Below are 19767 nucleotides of genomic sequence, written 5' to 3' on the forward strand. Positions count from 1 at the left end.
TGTTAGTCTGTGGGAGGTAATAAAGACTAAGGTCATCAAGTTTTATAGTCTAGTGGGGAAACAGGTATCTATCTTCATTCTTTATGAGGCAATTGAATGCTTAAACAAATAGAAGCTACAGTGTATTTTGGGAACCTGGTTAACGGAGTCATTAATTTATGCCTAGGGCTATTTCATAGAGGAGGTGACGTATCCCTGGTCTAAAAGGATCAATCGGTTTTAAAGTAGGGGAGGACATTTGAACTTGAGACGACGTCTTGTACCTAAGCAGTGACTCGTGAAAGATGTGTTTGGCTAGTTGTCTGTGGCAGGAAAAGAGAGTTCAAGGAGGAAAAAAGTAGATGCTTCTGAAAAATGTTGATTGGGGCCGTTAATGATTGTGTCACCCTTGGGAATGCAGGAAAAAAACCAGTTTTCTGCAACTTATGAAACAGACTAATGAAGTGGCAGTGACTTTTATACTTTTACTGTTCTTGTTAGGTATTTGGGATTGAAACACTGTTTTAATCCCAAAGTGTTTTTTGGGTACTTCTGTCTTTAGACTACTACTTTTGTAAAATAATTAGAAAACATAAAGATGTTGGCTGTTCTTGTTTATCTTGGAGATTATTCATGTAGATTTTTCATTTGGGGCATTTTGTGGCCTTGATTACTTTGTTTATCAGTATCTTTATGATAGGATAACTTGGATAGGAAAATCAAAGTTATGATTAGTTTTCCTGTGTTTTAGAAGCACAGTTGAAAGTTTTGGTCTGTAGAAGATTACAGTTCATTTACCGGAATTGGTTTTATATGGGATTATACTCTTATGAATTAGCTGAGACCTAAAGTATTGGAGCATTCAGTTTCAGGTGTGAACACTATCTGTATACAAGACATTGTCCAATCACTTACTGGAGTCTTAAGTGTGATAAATGTTACATAGTTCCTTGTTCCTTCCTCATGACATTTTCCTGGAGAATACTAGTCCTTCAAAGTCCATCTCTGTTTTTACTTGTTAAGCCATCTCTGATAAACTGTATCAGAATTACTTTCTTGGATTTTTGTGTGTTTGACTTGCGTGTGCTCTTTATTACTTATTACTTATAATATTACTTATAATATTTTACAGTGTTAAGGTTTTCTCTTCCACTTTACAGTTGTGTACAGAAACTCCTTTAGTATCAACAGTTCATGATGTATGAATGCTGAATTTTTTTTTTTTTTTTTATTAGTTGGAGGCTAATTACTTCACAACATTTCAGTGGGTTTTGTCATACATTGATATGAATCAGCCATGGATTTACACGTATTCCCCATCCCGATCCCCGCTCCCACCTCCCTCTCCACCCGATTCCTCTGGGTCTTCCCAGTGCACCAGGCCCGAGCACTTGTCTCATGTGAATATTTTAATCAACACTTATTGAGAGATTATACTGAAAGTATTAAGACTATCACAGAAAGGGGGCACTTAAACACTGACCTTTGAACAGTTCCATAGGTTTGAATACTTCTGTTTGGCTAAGATAAGTGGGAAGGACTTAAATTTGGGGAACTTCCTAGCTTATATTTTGGGAACCTCCTGAGAAAAAATGTTAAGTTAACATCAAATTAGGATATTTGGCTAGGCTTGACTTTGACTTTCCAGTATCTACAGGATAAAGCACCCTCTTCATTCTCCGAGCTAACGTTACTTCTGTGACTTACGAAAGTCATTGGTTGCGGTAAAGGATAATCTAGAGGGAGTAAGGGCAACCTTTTAGGATGCTGAAGCAGTTGAGAGGAAGTCTTGAATTTGAATCTCACTGGAGCAGTCTTGGGTTTTTGGGGCTGTGCTGCATGTCTTGCGGGATCGTAATGCCCTCACTAGGAACTGAACTCAGGCCATGGCAGTGAAACACAAGTTCTAACCACTGGACCACCTGGGAATTCCCTGGACCAGCTTTTAGAAGTATGTAATACTTGTTTAATTTTTGTCTTAGAGTTATCCATCATGTTGCTTTTTTGTATAAAAATTACAATCTTTTCATCCTAAATAATGCTTCTGGTAGACATTTCTTTGTTGTAACTGGTAATTTACTGTTAAAATATGGCTGCATCGGTACTTTGTAATTGAGTCTTGTGAGATAAATGATAATTTAGTATTCAAGCTGAAGTAAGTTATGGTTGTACCTTCCAATATAGTTTTTTTTCCATTGGCTATTATTTCCCTTCATTGACCCAAACCAATTTTTTTTTTCTCTTGTTGTCATATTTGTTTCAAATATTTGTTAGGATCAACCCTTAACATCCTCTTTAACCAACCCAATTATTTTTTTTTAATCCTGGGTCACTGTGACTTACAAGCTTTCCAGTATTGAAATATAAAAAGAACTGGATTTATTCAAATCAAATGTAATCCCTTTTTGCATGTTGTGTCAAGTGTATAAAGTTATTAGTGTGTGTAATCTTGCCAGCCAGCAGTTCTTCAGATACTGCCTATTTTGGCCCGTGAGGGAACCACGCTGTTCTGTTTGGAAAGAAAAAAAGATGGATTATCCAAAAATTCCATGTATTGGCTTGTTGGGCCACTATCCCTTGAATGGATTTTCAGGGGCATCACAAGGCTGAAAAAGTTTTCTCCCTAATTCTTTGCTTGCAGAATGGCCTGGAATAATCATTTTATTTCTCTGCATCTTCTGAGATTTTTACTTTCCTGTGTCCAGAATAGTTATTATTTCAGTTTTGTAGACATGCAGTATGAATGTTGTTAGTCAAAATAAAAGAAAAAAAGTTGTTTAAAGATGTCAAAATTTTTCTTCCTGTAGAATTATGCAAGAATTTAATTGATATATTAGGAATTAATCTTTTAGGAACTGTTATTTGTAGTGTTCAGTAAAATAGTTTACCACTATAGTTAGTTGTCCTACTAGGGTTTTGTTTAAGGAAAAGACTGAGAGTTGGTATACAGAATATACTTTCTACTTTTGTGCATGTTTTTTAGAAGTCTCATATTTGAGAAATCCTTGTTTACCACTTGCTTCTGATTGGTGGTGATTAGGTGTTACTTATGGATCAGACTGAAAAGTGTCAGTAAATGATTAACGTCCAAAGGCTGTGTCTGGGAGAATTCCCTGACAGTCCAGTGGTTAGGACTCCGAGCTTCCACTACAAGGGCCACGGGTTCGATACCTGGCCAGGGAGCTAAGATCCCACAAGCCTTGCAGCAGGACCAAAGGCTGTGTCTCTGTAGTGCAGAGTGATCAGTTACAGAACGTCGCAAATAGTGCAAACTAAAATAGAGGAGTAAAGATGTGTCAAGGAGGAGGAAGTGCTGCACGCTAGACTTAGCATTGTCTGAGACATAGAAAAAAGGAAAGGCACAGAAGGGGAAACCAGTAGGACAGAATTGGTGGGGAGCAGGTAAACAGTTGTATCAGATGTGACCAGTGATGGTTTATTTCAGAGTTTGATATTTAGGGCTTAGTTTAAAATACAAACAGTAGGTTAGATGTTTTCCATCTTTTAGAAGGTACAAGTTCCAGCAGTATTTTATTTTTTGATGTCAAACTCAATTCCCAGATGAAACATTTGATGTATTTATGTCAGGAAAATGTCTACAATTTTAAGTTTTAAATTATCACGATTTTTGGATTAGTAATACAACAATTTTTAAGTAAATGAAAAATGGAAATCTGCTTTATTGAATGACTTTAGATTTCAAATGGGCCACTTCATAAGTTTATTCATGAATTCACACTGTTAATATAATCAACCTTTTGTCTCCTAGGGAAGGATTTGTTTTCTGATAGTTGAAAATCATCCTAGGATCAGTTTCCCTCCAAAAAGAGGAGAGTTTCAGTTGAATGATGACATTTCTGTAGATCACTGGAGCATAGTTAGTTTTTAAAATATATATATCTTAACGTTTAGAAGATTTCACATTACCATCACTTGTAAGATCAGTAAAACTGGAAAAGAAAAAAAATGACAAGAATTGAAACTTTTAAGGGTTAAGATAGTGTATCAGAGAACTTAAAAAAATTCTGTTTATGTATACCAGAGGATTCCATTTCAGAGAAGAGAGAGCTTTTATTTTCTGTTGCATGGGGCCAGAGGCTGTGTTTTCAAAGGGTTAGAAGAAATGAGAACCAAGAATGAGAAAAAAAGGAGAAACTTTAAATTGCTTTTAAAATTTTATTGAAAACTGAAAACATACAAAAATATAGTGAAATAAACCCCCATATTGTGCTTATCATGTAATCATGTGGCTTGAACAGTTGTAAAGGCAGAGCCACCTTTGCTTAATCTCTTCACTAGTCTTTTTCACCTTTCCTGTTATTTCAAAGCAAATCACAGATACATAATTTTATCTATATATTTTTTTAGATAAATGGATAAATTTATTTTCTATTTATTAGATCTTTTTCTCAGTCTTATCATGGCAAATATAAAATATGTAAGTCCTAATTTCTTTTTAAATTTTATTTATTTTTAATTGAAGGATAATTGCTTTACAGTATTGCATTGGTTTCTACCAGACATCAACAAGAGTCAGCCAGAGGTTTACCCATGTCCCCTCCCACATGAACATCCCTCTCACCTCCCTCCCTGGCCCACCCCTCTAAGCTGTTACCAAGCCCTGAATTTCCTGAGTCATGTAGCAAATCCCCATTGGCTATCTATTTTACATATATCCATACATTTTTCAGTGTGTATCTCTAAAATATAAGGACTTAAAAAAATACCATTATTAAGGCGGGGGGGGGGGACATTATTGGGAGTTCCCTGGTGGTCTAGTGGTTAGAATTCAGCAATTCCACTGTGATGGCCTAGGTTCAATCCTTGGTTGAGGAACAGAGATCCTGCATGCTGCATGGCACAGCCAAAAAAAAAAAAAAAAAACCTGTTACTGAACCTAAGATTAACAAAATATCCATCAGTGTTTGATTTTGCAGATTGCCTTATAAACATTTTCTTTACAATTCATTTGAATTAAGTTCCAAATAAACTTCATATATTATAATTTTAAATCTGTACATTCCTCTTTCATGTCTTTTTATTTTTTCTTGCAGTTAATTGGTTGCAGTGCCTTTGTCCTGTAGGGTTTCCCAGAGTCTGGAGGGAAAGGAGAAAATGGCAATAAAAACACAACTACCTGTTAGACACTCCCACAACTGCTGTGACAGTCAAGGTGTCAGGTGGCCCACAAAGCAAGGGAAGCTCAAGAAAATTAATGGCTTTTGGAAAAAGTACAGTTCTGAAATAATACTCCGGATTTTGGTTAGACTAGCCAAGGCAAGGACTTGGAAATTCACGTGCCCCTCCCACTCTAACTTTGCTAAGTCACTGTAGTCTGGTTAGACTCTTTTTGACCCTGCAGACTGGAGCCCGCTAGGCTCCTCTATACATGGGATTCTGCAGGCAAGAATACTGGAGTGGGTTGCCATGCCCTTGTCCAGGGGATCTTCCTGACCCAGGAATCAAACCCTGATCGAACCCTTGTGTCTCCTCCGTTGGCAGGTGAATTCTTTACCACTAGCGCCATAATGGCAATGAATATACTCTCAAAATTTTCTAATCTTTATTGCTACTGGAATTTTTTTTTTTTTTAACTCCTACTGATAGACATACCTTAAAATGGAAATACCAACTTAAGAAAAAACTCTGTTCTTGACAGGTTATCCTCTCGAATCATCCTTTAGTGAGGCTCTTGCAGGCTCTTTGGTAAATAGAAGTCTAATACCTAACTAATACTTTGATTTTTTTTCCCCTAGGTCTTTGTTTGTTTTTTAACTACTTCCAGAATATGCTAGCTCTGGGGATTTGAAGAACCATACATCATTTTAATTTTAGGATTCTAAATCTGCCATCAAGATAGGGCATTCCTGCTTCTTTTTTCGTTTCTTAAAAATTTTTATTGGAGTGTAGTTGATTCTGCTTTTATCTGTTTTAAAGTTTCAGCATTAATAACCAGGAGTGCCATCATAGAAGCCTCCTTCCCCCTTGATAGATTTTACTGAAGATGGGGGTAGGGTTAGGCAGAGAACAGAAGTGAGGCGCTTACGCAGATAATTTAGAAATCCATATTAGATGTTTATATCTCCTGTTACCCTTTAATGCCATAAAACTGGGATTTTATAATTTTGCATATTCCAGCTTTTCTTCATATTACTTTTTCCCTTAATTTCTCTCCCGTATTGTATTGGTCAAAATTCTTCTGTTATACAGAATAATTCATTTCTCCTCTGTTCTTAAACTTGCTCAAGTAAACCCACAAAAAGGGCTCCAAAAGTTTCTGATAAAATGAAACATGTATTTGTTATAAGACCCAGCAGTCCTACTCACAGGTATTTACTCTGGGGGTATTAAAATCTGTGTTCACACAAAAACCTGTACACTAATGTTTACAGCATTTGTTTATATCTCTGCAAGCTGCAAACAACTTGAATGCCACTCAAATAGAGAATGGATAAACACTCTGGTACTGTGGAATACAGCTTGGTAATAAAAAGGCATACACTATTGACACACACAACATGAAGCCTGGCATACTTACACGTTTTGGTGGATTAAGAGTGCTAGCTCTTGGCAGGCACATTTGTGACCGTTAGGCGGTCCCAATCTTGTTCAACTCTAGCATACGGTATCCATTTTTCTTTATTTTCACATCTGAATGTCTTAAACTATAGAGATTCTAGATTGGAAAGGGATTAGGTGGTAATAGAGGATTTGTTCATGTTGGTCATAATTGAACTAGAGCTAGATTAGCATAAACATTTCCTTCTTTGCCTCCTCACATCCTTTTTTTTAATATTTTAGACCTCTGGTTTATTCTTTTGGGTATGTTCCACCTTGGTTTTCTTCATATTTGCTAACAAGTCTTAACATGTTAATCATTTGCTGTCTGAAATTATCTACTTGCTTATTTTTAGTCAGTTCATATTTAAGAAAGTACAGGAATACTTGTGTACCCCGGTAGCTGTAATGTAGTGTTAAGTAACTGAAAATAAAGAGTTAAAGACAACTCTTTTGTCTTTCCCAGAGATGTAGAATGTAAAATTTGAAAGCTGTGGAATTTTATAAACCTTTGCTGGAGAGAGAACTTTGAAAAATTACTTTCAGAGACTTCTACAGATCACGTTTCTTTTATGAAATGTAATATAGGAAAGTGTAGGGAAAAAATGTACTGAACACAGTGTAACCCATTGCCCAGCTTTACCAATTGTTAATATTTTGCTATAATTGTTCCACAATAAGAAAACTGTTGCTAAACAGTAAAGACTTAAAATTAGTAGGTAAAGTTCAGTAGATGACAGTTTCTGAATAAATATATTATCCAAATAAAGGGATCATAGTTGGTGAAACCTTACAACGGAGAAGTTCTGTAGAGGGGAAATAAAGCTGTCTGTGATGTAAGTTGGGGACTGAGCACGCTGCACAATGATAGGATAGTGTGATGCAGTTTCTATGAAACAGTGCCCCTTTCTGGTTTTTTACTTGTATATCACCTAGAGGAAAATATAAAATTGGTGATTTTGGTGAGACTGGGATGGGGCTGCAAATGGAGAGGTGTTGGGTTAGGTATGAGTTTCCTGATAATGTGGAAGCCTGGGTTCATACCCTGGAGGTTCTGATTTAGTATATTTGAGGCCTAGGAGTCAGTTCTTGTAACAGATTCCTCAGGTGATTTCGATGTAAGTGGTTAGTAGACTACACTGATGCTGTGGAGAGGAGATTGCAGAATATTTGGCTGGCGCGATTAACCCATTTGTGTTTATTGCCTGAGTCCTGATGACAGTAGCATTTGTGGTTCTTTTTTTTAAAAAAAAACTATTTACTTTCAAAAATGATACATGCACCTAGTGGTGGTTGTTTTTTCTTTAAACCATAAACATTTCTGAAACTGGAATATTCAAAAAGGAAAAAGTGAGACTAGATCTCCACTCACCCTTGAGCCAATCTTACTAATCCCTGAGAGATTTCTTTGTATTATACCAGGAGAAAAAGTGTTCTTGGGGGTGGGGTGGGGGGGAGCTAATATGGGTTAAAGCTTAAATATATATATAAATATATAAACAACAGTAGAGAGAATAGTAAAATGAAGCAGTCAACTCAGATGATGATATTTCTGTTTGTGGTTAATTGTGATGGAGGCCCTTGGCTGCCTGGGCTACTGTAACAGTTTTGAGGAGAGAAATGCAGGAAAAATGAGTGGGGATGGTAGTGCTCTGATGCACTATAAGAGATTCGTTTACAAACTGGGGCTGCTAATTTCAGTATTAACTCTGTTGCATTATTTTGAGTTTCTGAGACTTGCTCCCACACGCTGTGCCTTGGACTAGATAATGTTATTACATTTTCTACTTTATTTTTTATTATTTTTTTTTTAAATAATTATTTGGCTGCGCTGGGTCTTAGTTGCAGTATGTGGGATCTAGTTCCCTGGCCAGGGAGCGAACCTGGGCCCCCTGCATCGGGAGCACAGAAACATAGCCACCAGACCACCAGAGAAATCCCTACATTTTCTACTTTAAACCACACACATCTTGAAGACTTAGGGTTTTCTCCCTTAGCTGGGGGTGGGGGTCAGGCATTTATTTGTACCACTTGAATTTTTTCCTTTTGGTGCTTGCAAACTAATAAACGAGTGTTTCAGTAGTGCCTAGTATCAAAGGACTAGATCAGTTGAAGGTAATGAGCTAGTAAGAAATGCCTATTTGTGAGGTCACAGATTGCTGGCCGTGGAAATGCTTTTTTTCTTTACACACCTATATATTATTCAGATTATTAAAATGAAACATTAGTTTGTAATTTAAAGTTATCTGGTGTCAGGAAAGACTTTCAAAAAAAGGTTGGAAGACTAGTCTGTATTTAAAGGAGACTGAAGAGACATGACTACTTGCAGTGTGTGGTTCTTGATAGGATCAGGAAACAAGAGAACATGTTACTAGGATGTGAAGGATGTTACTAGAATGATTGGGACATCATGATTTAGATAATTGATTGAGATATGAAGTTAGATTATAAGATGATGAAGAGTTAAAAATTAGCAAAGCAGTTAAGAAGAGTTGATACTTCATTCACCGTATGTGCATCTTCTGAATGTCAGAACCTATGGATAGACACAGTGCTTGGGGGACTCATTGAATGCTTAAGTGTTTCATGCTCATTATGTCATTTAATCCTTAAAATGAAACTCTCTGTTGTAGGAAACTGAGATACATAGATCAGTGTATTAATTAGTAGGTAAAGAGCCTTTAAGGCATACATTTTTATTCTAAAGCTCGGACTCTAAATTATAAATCTAATATGATGGTAGTTGCAGCCAAAATGTAGGGCTCTGTGTTACATGCTTAAGAATTTAGATTTTATCCTTTGTTATTTTACTATTGAAGATGTTTAGGTTTTTACCTCTGAACTTGTTAGGAATGCAGAAACTTGGGTCTGATCTAGGCCTTCTGCATTCTAACAAAATCAGAACCCATAGACGATTTGTTGTACATTTGGGTTTGAGACCCACTCTCTACAGTACTATTTTTACCTCTGGTAGTGTTTATATGATCTTAAGTGTTGTTCTAGCTCCCTAATCAACATCACCAGGATTTTTTTCAGTTGGGAAAGGTTAGAATATCACGGTAGTTTAATAAACTTTGGCAAGCTGTTTTTAAGGTAAGAGTAACTTGTAGTTGATGAAATAGGATTTCTTTTGTGTGCATAAGTACCTTCTGTTGAGGTGGAGATATTTTAAATTTATTAAAAATCAATACTTTTTATGGTTATTTTGATAATACTCAGTAGAGAAATATATTATGTTGAGTCCTGTTTGGAAAACGAGATTAAGAAAATATGTATTTATTTTCTTACAGATATTGAAGCACAGATCCGAGAAATTCAAGGCAAGAAGGCAGCTCTTGATGAAGCTCAAGGAGTGGGCCTTGATTCTACGGGTTATTATGACCAGGAAATTTACGGTGGAAGTGACAGCAGGTTTGCTGGATACGTGACATCAATTGCTGCAACTGAACTTGAAGATGTAAGTTTCGTAGTATACAAAGAGTCCAAGCATTTTTTTGTTGGAGAGCAAGAAATATAAAGGAATCTTCTGTTTGAGTCATCTGATTTAATCTTGGAAGACATTTTGGAGATTGAGAAATCTTTTATTTGGGAGGATAAACTGTTGAAGGTGTCTTTCTCTTCTGAGACTTCTGGAAGTGCTCAGTTCTGACTCTTATTTTAAAACTAGTTTATTCAGCAAAGCACCTGGAAATCATTAACCATTGTAAAAGTAACCTACTGAGTTATTGTTACCTACTGAGCTCTATCTGGAGGAGCCCTGTAAGAAGTGATTTCATTTTAAATGGCTTGTGACCTCTGATTTTTGATTGGTACTGGTTTTTTTCCTCCCTTGGTATCTTAATATGAATGAACTGTTTCTTGGTACTGACATTAATGGGCTTTTTTTAGCCTGTTTTAGTTACTCTGAAGGATGACTACCTCTCATTTTGAAACACATCTCTTAAAGTGTTTTCATATATTCCACAGAGCTTATATCTTGTCAGACCATCCCAAATATCCAAATTTGGTGAAGTAGCTTATTTTTGTGTGATTGAGTAACCTGTGTATATAGATTGTGAAACTTGTTGTTTTTATGAAATTCAAGCCATATTTTATTTTATAGTTAGCACTTTTTTTAAAGGAAAATTTTACAGTGCCAAAGCAAAATTTGTAGAAGCCAGTCAGGCCTCTTTGCATATCATACCTTAATGGTAAGAGGCAATAATGGCTCTGTGTTCCAGAAGCTGAGTGGGAAATCATTTTTTCAGTTCTAAATAAAATCAATGACGTGTTAAGATCTTCTTGAGATCTGCTTGTTGTGGCACTTCTTAGATTAGTAAAATAATAATATCATTATTCTGTCTAAACGTAGTAATACTATTAGGGAAATACGTTTAAAATTAATTACATTTTACTTTTTTCTGTGGTTAAACCATGTTTTTTAAAGAAGAGAGCAGGAAACTGGAGAATTCTAATGAAGCTGTTTGTAGTTTCCAAATCTGAAAAACAAATTTAATCATGCCCACTGAGAAAAATGAAATGCTCACATTTTTCTAGTCCATGTATAACTTATTTTAATAGACTTCCACAGAAAGCAGTCTTTATTTAATCTTTTTAAGAGCATAGAAAACTAAATTTAATTTTTTAAGTAGTTTTTTGAGTTGAACAGAAAACCCGTTTGATCATACTGTATTTTGATTTCATATTGAATCTCTATGTACTTTCTAGTTTCTAAGTTCTAACATTTCTGTTTGGTTTTTTGGGGACATTCCATTGCAGGATGACGATGACTACTCATCATCTACAAGTTTGCTTGGTCAGAAGAAGCCAGGATATCATGCCCCTGTGGCATTGCTTAACGATATACCACAGTCAACAGAACAGGTAACTTAAAAAAAAAATTAAACCAGAGTTTATTCGGTTAAAGAAAACTGAATGTCTCAACTCCCAGGGAAACTCATTTATTTTAGGAGTCAAATTAATGTTTTGAGGAGAGTTGATTTGAGAAAATTAGAAATAGTTATGTTACAAAGGTGATCATTGCATGAAGGGGATTGAACTATGGAAATTTCCCATATACCTTACTCTCTCACAGTAGCATTAATGTGAGTAATGATAAAGAATATTAGGCATTTATGAAACATTTTTATGTTTTATAATGTTCTGACTTTTGTTTGTGATTTTCTGTTTGGTTATTTAATAAGTGAATATTAAGTGAGACATACCTCTTTTCAGTATGATCCATTTGCTGAGCACCGACCTCCAAAGATTGCAGATCGGGAAGATGAATACAAAAAGCACAGGCGGACCATGATAATTTCCCCTGAGCGTCTTGATCCTTTTGCAGATGGTAATTCTTTCCCACTTTTCTATAAGTATTCAGAAATTTATTTGTGTTAAGTTGTCTTTAGCCCTTTGATTTTTTTTGGCATGCTTATGAATTTGCTTTTCTTTTTTAAAATCCCCCTTACTATAGATTTGTGTAGATTTGGTTGAAGTCACAGATGCCATATTCTTCATCTTTATAATGCCAGTTTTCTTTCCAGGTAGAAGGACAAGAAACTAATGAGCCAATGCCATAGAAACGCAAAGGGTTAAAGGTTTTTCTTTTACTTTTGTTTTGGGTACGCTTTCTTTACTTTGAACAAATGTGTTTTTCTGCTCAAGATACTTTCAAATTATTGAAAGTTTTCATCCCAAATCTAGATTTTTAGGATTGTTAACTTTTGAGAAACTGTTTCCACATTAGAGCTCCCCCCATATTGCTCTAAATATAGTTTAATAAATGCACCTACTTTGCTCTAAGCAAACTTAAAGTTAAAACAGAAGTATGTATACAAAGACTTTGATATTTTTAATAGTTGGAGTCTGTTTTGCTGATTTTAGTGTGCAGGTCAGCACAAGGGGCATAGTGAGCCTGATGGATGCTTTCCTCAGGTGAGTGAGTTTCAAAATCAAAATTAGGTGCCTGTTTCTTAAAATTAGATTCTGCTGCAGGTTTATAAATTAGACTTTCAGCCTGCATGAATTAGTAGGGATATTCTTTTTTTACTTGCATAATTGTAATTGATTTAAACATGTATGTCAGAATTCACAGGCCCATACTAACTGTCCTTAATTTCTTTCCTACAGCAGTACTGCTATATGCCAGTCCTGTCTGCATTCTTAAGGGTGCAGTTCAACACATCCTCTCTAGATTATGGTGAAAAAGTATTCCAAAGGAAGTCTTATCAGAGCTAGTGTCAGAAAGAATGACACTATCAATTGGGCATGATCTTCAGCATAGGAAATGTCTTAGAATTTTATTATATTTTCCTAAATTATGATGCTATACTACTTGTATAGCTAATTATCACATTTCTAAAACATCGTGTGCCTCTGTGAATCTTGTATTATTTTGTTTGGGCTTCTTTAAGATATTTCGAAGTTTGAAAAGCAAATACTGAAACTTTAACCAAGAGACTAACACATCTCTTTGTACACCACTTTTTTTCTATATGCATCATAATAACTGGTAGAAGTAATATATTTCAAGTAATATGTTTCCAGTTGTTATTTATACTTTCTAAGAAGATAAAAATATGTTTCTGGGTCAACAAAACATGGAAAGCCCATGAAGCCCTTTTTAGTAACATGACATCAGAATAAGATTAGAGGTATATTTTTAAAAAGTCAGATTTTCTAAACTATAACTGTTTTAGAACATTGTATGAAGAACTTATCTAGTCATAGTTACTTGTAGTCAGGATTTTAACAGCTTGCAACAGGTAATGTTTTGAATATAAATATCTTTCCAAAGTGTTACTAATGGTAAAGAGATAATTTTCTAGGCTTCTATTCTGCTGCTTGAAGTCAGAACTGCTGATGGAGACAAAGGCACGAAAGTGTACGTATTCCGGATTAGCAACCCAGGAACCCATCACTTCTGAAGACACTAAACTGTGCTGTCATTTTGTTTTTATATGCATTAAAATCTTTGTTTTAAACTGCTGTAGATATGTTTGTGTTCAAACAGGTTAAATTGATCAGCAAACTCAATAAAAAGTAAGATGTATAATTATTAAAGTTTTTCATCAAAAAATAAATTAAATGATTATGGAATAATGTAACATTAGAGCAGGGCAGATAAATCCGTTGAACCTAATTATCTTTTATTTATTGTACTCTTGTCCTGTTGCTGTTCTTTTCTGCAGGAGGGAAGACCCCTGATCCCAAAATGAATGCTAGGACTTACATGGATGTAATGCGAGAACAGCATTTAACTAAAGAAGAGGTCTGTAAACCTGCTTTTTATTTTCCTGGTGTTGGAAGAGTGTAAAGGAAGCTCAGATTGAGAGACTTTTATATTTCCTTTTTTATTTGCTGTGCAAATACTGCTTACTTTATTATTTCTGTTACTGTTAATAAAAAGCTGAGAAAGAACCTTATCCAGAATTCTACCACCTCCCAAATTGAACTTTTCACATGTTTGTACTGTCCTTCTCTAGTGCCTGGCCCCTTGGCCATATATATACACACATGCTACACATTGTATATATATGTGTATACATATATATTTTATGGTGGACGTACATGTGGGGGCTATTAATGGTGTGTCCCTAAAGTCACTGTGTAAGGGAAAAGTCAAATAGTTAAATCATTTTTTGAAAAGCCTGTTACTCTTCCACAAAATTCAGTTTGAATATGTGTGGAAATTCAGTTTGAATATTCTGACGAGTTCCTGCTGGCCTGCAGAGATTGCTCTGTTTTAATACTTTGTCTTCATAACTTTATTATGAATATATATTAGATTTGGAGGTTATGGAACTCCATATCTCTAGTGGGGTTATAGAACTCCACTTTAAAATCATAGGGTAAATTAAATGTATATTTGTTGTGACTATATTATATATAATAGTTTCGTAGTTATAATTACAATAAAATTTTGAAAATTTATCACTTTCCCAGCTCATTACATAGTCTTAATTGCTATTTTTATGAGTTTTACTTGAAGCATTTTTCTTTTTTTTTGGAAGTATTTTTCAGTGGAAACACTTTGGTTTGCTGCCATTGACTGAAGATTTTACTTCATTAGCTATATATAAAGCAGTGCTGTCTATGTAATACGTTCCATATTTGCTCATCTATTATGTAGAAAGACTGTATAAAGCTTCAAAATACAGGAAAGAAAGGGAAAATAAGGAATGGAAATACCAGTAGCATAGAAAGGAGAATGAGTGAAGAATAAAATGGTGTTATGTAGAAATAATTCTACTAATGGTATGAAAATATATTGAAAGTGTTTTAAAGATGCTCACTGTTTGTGTATTTTTCAGAGAGAAATTAGGCAACAGCTAGCAGAAAAAGCTAAGGCTGGAGAACTAAAAGTCGTCAATGGAGCAGCAGCATCCCAGCCTCCCTCAAAACGGAAACGACGTTGGGATCAAACAGCTGATCAGACTCCTGGTGCCACTCCAAAAAAGCTATCAAGTTGGGATCAAGCAGAGGTAATTTCCTTTTATTTTTTATTGTTACTATTTTTAATTTATTTCTCTCATGGAATATATTGATCTGCTTTGGTTGACTTAATAAGATAACCTCAGACTTTTAAACAAGAGGCATTTATTTTCTCACAGTTCTGGAGGCTTGAAGATCAAGGTGCCAGTAGGGTTAGTGCCTCGTAAGAGCTCTCCTCCTGACTTGCAGATGTCTGCCTTCTTGCTGTGTCCTCATGTGGCCTTTGCACACGTGGAAAGAGCAAGGGAGCTCTGGTGTCTGTCCTCTGCCTGTAACGACACCAGTCCTGTCAGGTTAGGGCCCAACCTTGTGACCTCATTTAACCTAATTACCTCACCCAAGGTTCAGTCACCAAGTACAGTTATAGAAAGGATAAGGGCTTCAGCATGACTTCTGGGGGAAACAGTTCTGTTTAAAACTTGGAGTAAAAGGCTGTTTGTTTTGAAATATTAAATACAGATATGGAAGTATGTCACATTATATGGAGGTTGAGTATAACATAGCAGCCCTCTTCATTTTCTGGGTGGATGATTTTAAGTCTGACCACAGCTGTCAGATACACACTACTACTGCATTTTCTTTGTCAGTTTATTTTCCTAGAAACTTTTTTTTGGTGGTAAAATAACAATTTGCCATTTTAACCATTTTTAAGTGTACAATTTAATGATATTGATTACTCTTAAAATGTTGTACAAGAACCACCAAGATTTATTTGCATGAGAACCACCATGATTTATATTCCGAAACTTTCTCATCACTTCAGACAAACACTGATCATCAAGCAGTGGCTCTGTTCCCCTTCCCTTCAGATGACTTCCTTATGTTCTGTGAAGCCTGTACCTGCTCAGCTGCTGCTTTTTAGTTTGTGACTTTGCTTTCTGTTTCTTTCCCACCCCAAATAGGAATGGTTAAAAAGACAAAAGTATAAATGTTCCCACTGTGAAACCTATTGGTATGCCTGTATATGTTCTCATCTACTCTGCTTTTCCATCTCTTATAATATGGACTGTTGGTACAAATTGACTATATACAGCTTAACCCGTCTGTTTATGTACCGTTTCCCATCTCTTATTACTCAAGGACTCTCATATAATATCAGTTGTTTTCTCTGTACTCTAGGTTATTATCATCAACAAACACATTTTCCTGATCGTTATCTTTTAAAAAAAACAAATTGCAAGAAATCATCTCTTGATCCTCATATCCCCTTCCAGCTACCATCCCATTTCTTTCTCTTGTTACTACTAAATGCTTTGAGTGAGTCATTTATCTATACTTGACACTCTGTGCTTTAGCTTGCACCCCCTCTAACAGATTGTCTTTTGTCAAGGTGACTTCCCCATTGCTAAATCCAAGTCAGGTCTCAATCTTCAGATTACTCAGCGTATCAGTAGACATTCTTTGATACCCTTTTTTCCCCTAGCTTCTGGGTTTCAGTTTTTCTTGATTTTCCTAATACTCCTGTTAGTGGCTACTACTTTTTAGTCTTGTTTGCTGTATCATCCTCGGCTTCCTTAAATTTAGTGTACTCTAATGCTCAATCCTCAGATCTGTTTTCAGTCTAAATTAACTCCTAGGATCTCGCTCCTGTCTTTACATATTGTCTTTGTAAGACAACTTCTAAATTTATAAATCCATCCTTACTTCTCTGTTCCTCAGACCCAACACATTTACCTTGATGTGTATTTGATAGGCATCTCAAAATCAGTATTTCTAAAATAAAATTGATTTTCCCTATTCACTCTTTCCATCCTGCTCCCATGTATATTGGCTCAAACCAAACCCTTCAGGGTCATCGTATATTCCTGTTATTCTCTAATCTGACATCCTATCCAAAATAAATTGTTGGCCCCACTTTTAAATATATTCAGGATCTAGCCACTTGACATGATCTCTGTCCCCACTACCCTAGTCTAAGTCACTGTTCACTCTAGTATAGGCTACTGCAGATTTATTTACAAATGAGGAAAAGCATGTCAGGCCATGGCAGTGTTTTTCCAAACTCATAACTGAGTTCTAAACCTAACACATAATTTCCAAACAATTTAGTTTCAGGTAGATCTTGAGGACTTCCCATTTGCTTGCTGATACATGAGAGGACTTGATTCTGCAGAGAAATATTATTACTAAGTTAAATTCTGTGGTTGGCATTCAGTGTACATTTTTAAAACTGAGAAAAAGAACTTACCTTGTATCTCTTTAACAGAAAAGATGACCCAAGAGTTGATGTCTGTTTTATAAAAACTTTAGAGATTCAGACCATATTTTCTTTCATGCTTCTCATTTAACACAATTCCATTCTAATCATGTCTGTAGGAATTACAGTGGATAGTAGGAAGAATTTTTTCCTACCTGATTGAGCAGGAAGAGCAGTTGCCAGAAAGATGTTTTTTTTAACAGTTTATGTGCCTTGTTACTGTTCAGTGTTGTCCAGTCACTAAGTTGAGCCTGACCCTTCACGACCCCATGGACTTCAGCTCGCCAGGCTTCCCTGTCCTTCGCTATCTCCTGAAGTTTGCTCAGATTCATGTCCATTGAGGTGGTAATGTCATCTAACCATCTCATCATCTGTTGCTCCCTTCTCCTTCCCTCCGTCTTTCCCAGCCAGCATCAGGGTCTTTTCCAGTGAGTCAGCTCCTGACATCAGGTTACCAAAGGATTAGAGCTTCAGCATCAGTCCTTCCAATGAATATTCAGGGTTGATCTCCTTTAGGATTAACTGGTTTGATCTCCTTGCAGTCCAAGGGACTCTCAAGAGTCTTCTCCAGCACCACAATTTGAAAGCATTAATTCTTCGGTGCTTAGCCTTCTTTATGGTCCAACTGTTTATATGCTTTACTCACGTAATTAAGAATTTCTCAACCCTGATTAATATATAGAATCTTTTGAAAGAAAAAAACAACTGATTCTTATTTGCAAACATAAAGCTAAATAGAACTCTTGGGTGGAGCATCCAACTTTAAAAGAAATATGTAAAAATATACTACAAAACTTATAGAATTATTTAAATACAAATTTTGTTTCCACTGATGACCTGCCATTTTTGATATGATAGTGTCTGCATTGTGCAGGTTATTTTGCTATCACACTGTCTGATGCCGTACATCGCTCACTACTTGTCTTTATTTGAACTACCATGGAACTTTTGATTAAGTCAGCTTCTAATTTTTTGTTTTCATTAATCTTGAGAGTAATATAAAGATGATTATAAATATAACCTCATTTCAAGGATTTGAAATTATGTGGCAATATCAAGTTACAATTACTCAAGTGATTCAAAGCATGCTTAAAATAATTAAACACATAAAATTGAACAAAAATACAAAAATATTCTTAGTGGGAAATTTGGTGCTTACGTTTCTAAGCCCCAGATTTGAGAGGTGTATATCATTAGAACTGAAAGTTTTTGAGATCTCAACAGAGAAACTTTAATGTTTTCTCAAAGTTAACAGAGCCATTAGTGGCATAACAAGATTATTACCCAAAATATGTTGTTTTTTTAAGCTAGGGCTTTTTTCATTGCTTTAAATTAAATCTTTAAATTGTTTTTAGTCATAAACATGTTTGCTTAGAAAGTAGGTATCTTTTAAGCAGAAGGATAATCTACTCTCTTAATCATGAATTGAAACATTTAATTTTTTTTTAAGTTTTCTAGTTACTTTGATGTGGATGTCTGAAATAAAAATGTTTTACTCTGTTAAGACCCCTGGACATACCCCTTCCTTAAGATGGGATGAAACACCAGGTCGTGCAAAGGGAAGCGAAACTCCTGGAGCAACTCCAGGCTCAAAAATATGGGATCCTACCCCTAGTCACACACCTGCGGGAGCTGCTACTCCTGGACGAGGCGATACACCAGGCCATGCAACACCAGGCCATGGAGGCGCAACTTCCAGTGCTCGTAAAAACAGATGGGATGAGACCCCCAAAACAGAAAGAGGTACTTCTAGTGGAATCTGGGCATGTGTTTGGGTAAAAGGCTGATTTGATGAGTGGTATGTCTGTGGGTGAAACTCAGTTCTTCTGGTCCTGGATAGACAGATAAATAACCAGATGTTTTCGGGACAGGTTAAGAACTGAGCAGATTATATGTGTAAATCTTTTCCCTTCTTAAAGAGGTTTAAGATTTATTTTAGGAGGAACATTTCTTGTTGCTTAGTCGCTAAATTGTGTCCCACTCTTTTGTGACTCCATGGACTGTAGCCCTGCCAGGCTTCTCTGTCCATGGGATTTCCCAGACAAGAATACTGGAGTGGGTTGTCACCTGCAGGGGATCTTCCTGAACCAGGGATCGAACCTGCGTCTCCTGCATTACAGGTGGATTCTTTACTGCTGAGCCTGAGCCATCAGGGCTTCCCAGGAAGAACATTAGGAGAACATGAAGTTTATAGGCCATAATCTATACTCTATTGTAGTATAATAACATCAGTTATTGTCATATAATATCATCGTTATTGTACATATGTCAAGTTTGCTATTTTACTCATTTTAAGGGTGTGATTTAGTAGCATTAAGTACATTCATGTGTTGTGCAGCCATTATCACTATCATTTCTAGAACTTTCTCATTGCAAATAAAAGCTGAACCCATTAAACAATAACTCGCCATTCTTTCTCATCCCAGCGTCTGGTAACCTCTCATCTACTTTTTGTCTGTGTAAATTTGCCTAAATCTTGTTGTTTGTATGAATTCTCTGAAGCTGTGAGAATAGTTTTTGAAAGTTAAGATTTAATAGTACATCTGCTATATTAAAAA

At 35.8% G+C, this 19767-nt stretch overlaps 1 protein-coding gene across 4 annotated transcripts in view; it reads left to right on the forward strand.

Moving 5' to 3' along the window:
* Positions 1–19767, forward strand: part of SF3B1 (splicing factor 3b subunit 1) — a 43490-nt gene that overhangs the window by 9830 nt on the left and 13893 nt on the right. For 2 of the 4 annotated variants that reach the window (XR_009693888.1, XM_061149081.1), the window contains 6 exons: positions 9828–9994; positions 11296–11400; positions 11752–11866; positions 13710–13789; positions 14832–15002; positions 18715–18952. Coding sequence is in view for 2 of the 4 variants with exons in the window: in XM_061149081.1 (XP_061005064.1) it covers positions 9828–9994; positions 11296–11400; positions 11752–11866; positions 13710–13789; positions 14832–15002; positions 18715–18952 (876 nt within the window). In the remaining 2 variants the exon portion in view is untranslated. Of the gene's footprint in view, positions 1–9827; positions 9995–11295; positions 11401–11751; positions 11867–11924; positions 13403–13709; positions 13790–14831; positions 15003–18714; positions 18953–19767 lie in introns of those variants that run through there. The other 2 variants (XR_009693889.1, XM_061149082.1) reach the window with 2 other exon arrangements.

This window comes from Dama dama, chromosome 8, assembly GCF_033118175.1.
Source record: "Dama dama isolate Ldn47 chromosome 8, ASM3311817v1, whole genome shotgun sequence".
Classification (NCBI taxonomy): Eukaryota; Metazoa; Chordata; class Mammalia; order Artiodactyla; family Cervidae; genus Dama; species Dama dama.